Consider the following 5,235-nt stretch of genomic DNA (forward strand, 5'->3'; position numbering starts at 1 on the left):
ATATATATAATAATATTAGGGACAAAATCCCAAATTACAGGTAAAAACTCAATTAAAATCAATTTATAAAAAATTGAAATTAAATTGAGCTTTATAGATGAAATATATATTATACTAATTTATTGTGCTTTTAATTGTTAATTTTTCTATCTGTGATAGTGGATTTTCATCGATGAGTTCTTGAAACTCGGTTATTTTCCCTAAAACTATATATATATATATATACACACACACCACTGAACAAGTGACATTGACAAGAAAAGAATTTCATTGCGTGCACGCGAGAGATAACAAAATTTTAAAATTTGTTAATGGCAAAGCTGAAATAATATTGGCACCATTGTTCTAACAATTTCCCTGGTATTCTATTCTATTCTATTCTAAACCATTGGCTAAATCCAATGGAAAATAAACAACGGTCCCTTTATAAGGACCATTGGCGCCATATTAATATAGTTGGCATAAGTGTGGCTGTGTGATTAAAAAGCTTTCTTCCTGACCACATGGTGTCAATTTCGATCCCACTGTGGCATCTTGGGTAAAGGTCTTTTAGACCCACGACTGACACAAAGACGTGAGTAGATGTGGTAGACAGAAACTGGAAGAAGCTGTTGTAAATGTACGCTTGGTGTTTGTATATATACCCTTGGTCTTGTGTCATAGGATGGTTCTAAATAAGCATTGTTCTCATGTAAATAAAAATCCCATTTCCTATTTTCCGTGAAAACTGTCTCCCATTGTGCAGAATATTCTTTATTCTTTTACTTGTTTCAGTCATTTGACTGTGGCCATGCTGGAGCACTGCCTTTAGTCGAGAAAATCGACCCCCGGAGCTTATTCTTTGTAAGCCTAGTACTTATTCTATCGGTCTCTCTTTTGCCGAACCGCTAAGTTACGGGGACGTAAACACACCAGCATCGGTTGTCAAGCAATGCTAGGGGGGCAAACACAGACACACACACACACACACACATATATACGATGGGCTTCTTTCAGTTTCCGTCTACCAAATCCACTCACAAGGCTTTGGTCGGTCCGAGGCTATAGCAGAAGACACTTGCCCAAGGTGCCACACAGTGGGACTGAACCCGGAACCATGTGGTAAGCAAGCTACTTACCACACAGCTACTCCTGCACCTATAGCAGACATTAAGACAATGGTGATGGTGTATCCGGGGGTTTATCCACTAGCGTGGATAGATGTGGGCAGTGTGGGCAGCACCACCTCTGGGTCTGCTGTAGGCAATATGTATCTCTTATGGGGACCTGGAGGTGGCAAAAGTAGGGCTGACCCAGGTGGCACACACACACACTAGCTATGCTTGTGGGTTTGTCTTCACAAAGATGTTAAAATATTTCTTCTGTTGTATCTCAACATTTAAAATACCCTCCATACTTTAAACTGTTTCTCTTTATTTCAGAATACCAAATTACTGGAATTAACGAATGTTGTTTTTACCTTGGGAACATTATCATATTTAAAATACTAAAGAGAGATGTTGGCGAGAATAGATGTCTGCTGTTTCTATAAATCTTTAGTAGAATTAGCATGGAATATTTTCTCTTACCAGCAACATTTCCAAACTTGCATATCTGAAATGTGTACAAGATGGTTTTGTATTCACACTGAGTTTGGATTACACTGAAGTTTGTGACGTTTTCATATATTGACTGAAAATCACAGTTGATGGAAATATAGCAGATGAAATATTTGTTATGAATTAAATATAAAACCAGGAAGAAGAAGAAGAAATATCTATTTTATGCAATGAGAGATAAAGATATATCATGGAAAATGAATTGTGTGAGGAGAAAATTAAATGTGAACAAAAATGTAATTGGGATGATTTCCCCGATGAGATGCCAAATAAAACAGAAAAACCAAACTCCTGTGAGTCATTCTCTCAAAAAGATGACCAAGTTTTTCACAGACAAATTCATACAGGAGAGAAGACACATCACTGTAATATCTGTGGTAAATCATTCTCTGCAGAAAGAAAATTAAGAAGACACAGAAGTATTCATACAGCAGAAAGACTTTATCACTGTGAAATCTGTGGTCGATCATTTTCTGCAAGAGGTAAATTAAATAGACACAAACGGATCCATACAGGAGAGAAGCCATATCACTGTGATATTTGTGGCAAAGCATTCTCTGAAGGAAGCAGCTTAACTAAACACAAACGTGTTCATACAGGAGAGAAGCCATATTATTGTGATGTATGTGGTAAATCATTCTCTATAAATGGTGATTTAACTCGACACAAACGCATTCATACAGGAGAGAGACCATATCACTGTAATGTGTGTGGCAAAGCATTCTCCCAAAGATGTCACTTAATTACACATCAATATATTCATACAGGAGAGAGACCCTACCACTGTAATATCTGTGGTAAATCATTTTCTGATGGCGGTCACTTAATTACTCACAAGCGTACACATACAGGAGAGAAACCATATCCCTGTGATATCTGTGGTAAATCGTTCTCTTCAGGGAGCAACTTAACGAATCACAAACGTATTCACACAGGAGAGAAACCGCATCGTTGTGATATCTGCGACAAGTCATTTGCTCAGAGGGGTCACTTGACAACACACCAATATATTCATGCAGGAAAGAAGCCGTATGCCTGTGATATCTGTGATAAATCATTCTCTCTATTAGGTTTGTTAACTTCACACAAACACGTTCACACAGGAGAGAAACCATATCAGTGTGAAGTCTGCGGTAAATCATTTGCCCAAAATTCGAATTTAACTCAACACGAACACACTCACAGAGGAGAGAGACCATATCACTGTGAGATATGTGGTAAAGCTTTCTCTCGAAATGATTATTTAACTACACACAAACACATTCATACAGAAGATAAACTGCACAACTAACACCTGTGATAAATCATTTGTTGATGAACTCTTTTGATACGATCCCACCTGAAATCATCCCTGACTCTATGATACAGACTCCCTGTTTTGATTTAAGAAATATATGTGTAAACCATGAAAAAAACTATCTCTCACTGTACAATGATAAACATCTTGTTTTCTGCATCATCATTTCTATTCCACTGCTCCACACTATGGCACCTTTTACTCCCTCACTCCCCGGTCTCCCTGCCCTATTTATTCCTACCCACCTTGTGCCTTCAATGGCCACCCTGAATACTTCATTACCACTTATGAAATTTTTTCTCTTCTCATTTTCTTTATGTAAAACAGATCGAGTTTTTCAGCGGGCCATTTAGCTTAATTTATAGAGAGTGCAAAAATGTTTCTTCTAAGCAAACAACTCTAGACTTGTTTTTTGAAAAGACATCCACAAGTCTGTCTACGAGTGCTTGTGAATCGGCGATCGTGTCTACAAGTGATGGTGTGCATGAGTCTAGTGTGAGTGAAAGTGATGCAGAAAATGATTATAATAAAAATATTTTTCATTATAAATAATCTTGAAGTTCTTTTTTACTTTACATAAATTCTTCTTTACATTCTACTGCTGTTTTATTGCCATTTATTTATGAGTATTATAAAATTTTATAGGTAAAACATTTTTTCTGGGAATGAATTAAGACTGTCCGTAAAGAAAATTCAAAAAATTTCTTTTTAAATATTTTTTTTTTTAATTTCGAAAAATTAAATTAAATATTTTTTTCATAATTGTATCAATTCCCATGTGTAGAACACAAATTCGCAAAAATTTTCTGAAAATTCCAAATAACGAAAAAGTTATGAGGGTTTATGTGAGGGGTGGGGTGCTTAAAGCAGAAATTCCGACAATTCTTTAAAATATTTGATTATAAAATGTAATAGGATTTTTTTTCTTAACATCAAATGGCTCGGTGGGTCCACCTGAACAGAAGTGCAATGAAAGGGGTCCATAAAAATGGTTGAGATACCCAGGTCCAGACGGGGAAAGCACTCCCCCCCCCGGTCCCCAACCACATTGACATTTCGTAATCACCTGACATAAGCTGACCAATGACAATCCAGTTCTACTTAACCGAGCTAGCTTTGTCTCTCTCTCTCTCTCTCTCACAATTTCTTCCTCTCTCTCACTCACACTCATTCACTCTCTGTCTGTCTCTCTCTCACTCACACTCATTGTCTCTCTGTCTCTGTCTCTCTCTCTCATTCACTCTCTGTCTGTCTTTCTCTCACTCACACTCATTCTCTCTCTCTCTCTCTCTCTCATTCTCACTTACACTCATTCACCCTCTCTCTCTTTATTGCAGTCGCCATATTCGCTCCTTTCTCTAACCCCGATTACCGTTTAACGTCTATCGAGAGACCCAGGGAGCTTCTTTCCGCCTCCGTAGATTCGCATCAAGTAGGTTCTTTTGTTATTTTCTTACATTCAATCGTGTTTCCTTCGTCAATATCATGTTTACTTGTGTTCGATCTGTCCATGGATTAACGTAACAACTGTGATCATAGATCTGCTCAGTCAGGCATGTCCTAGGGTTAAACAACAACAACAAACAGACGTAAATATCAACGTGATCGCTTGATCTCCTAGAAATAGATGCCATGTTTACCTCAAATTACACGTCTCGGAGTTGACAATCCGAGATCGTGTCATAATGTAATTCTAGACGTATACTAACGTGAGATCAGTCAAGCATGACCAGTTGTTAAGCAGTAACAACAATCACCAGATTGGAACATCAACATGGTCGTTCGACCTTCCAGAAATAGTAGCCAAATTCCAGATATACTGTGAGAAGGCGGGCACAGTCGGGGCTGAGTTAAATAAATAATCAGATGAAATGTCAAGAAATCGTCAAGTTTATCTCTAAATGTTCCAATCTAGGAAATTGAAAACTACATTAAATGATGTATTCCTAGATATACTATGACAAAGGGAAGACCAGAATAATTGTGGAGCGGAATTCTGGTTCAAGAATTCTATAAAACTTTTTTAATTTTTTAAAATTTTCGGAAAATTTTTTTCCGAACTTGTGTTCTTTCTATACGATTATGAAAAAAAAGAATGTTGTTTCTGTGTGTGATTTAAGGAAGATTTAGCTGTTATTTTTAGTACATCTCACGACCACCTGTATACCTTTCTCCTTTCTTTGTGACTGACATGTTTTTTTTTTAATATTCTCCCCTCCCCCCACCCTCCATAAACACATCTAATGGAATGATGATGCACCCAGGGGTGATCCACTCGGAAAAATTTTCTGGAAATTCCAAAAAATAAAAAAAGTTATAGGCACAAGAGTGGCTGTGTGG

The 5,235-nt window shown here is 37.2% G+C and overlaps 2 protein-coding genes across 2 annotated transcripts in view; both read left to right on the forward strand.

The window, feature by feature from the left end:
* The first annotated feature begins 1,157 nt into the window (after nucleotides 1-1,157).
* On the forward strand, nucleotides 1,158-2,889 carry LOC128251281 (zinc finger protein 723-like). Its single transcript, XM_052978131.1, has 3 exons — nucleotides 1,158-1,281; nucleotides 1,994-2,299; nucleotides 2,498-2,889. Exons 1-3 carry the CDS (start codon nucleotides 1,158-1,160, stop codon nucleotides 2,887-2,889), a joined length of 822 nt encoding a protein of 273 aa, XP_052834091.1.
* A 1,151-nt stretch (nucleotides 2,890-4,040) lies between these two features.
* Nucleotides 4,041-5,235, forward strand: part of LOC106878617 (zinc finger protein 271) — a gene marked incomplete at its 3' end in the record, with an annotated part of 3,926 nt that continues 2,731 nt past the window's right edge. The window contains exon 1 of the mRNA XM_052978133.1: nucleotides 4,041-4,327. The remainder of the gene's footprint in view (nucleotides 4,328-5,235) is intronic.

This window comes from Octopus bimaculoides, chromosome 30 (genome assembly GCF_001194135.2).
Source record: "Octopus bimaculoides isolate UCB-OBI-ISO-001 chromosome 30, ASM119413v2, whole genome shotgun sequence".
In the NCBI taxonomy this organism is placed as follows: domain Eukaryota; kingdom Metazoa; phylum Mollusca; class Cephalopoda; order Octopoda; family Octopodidae; genus Octopus; species Octopus bimaculoides.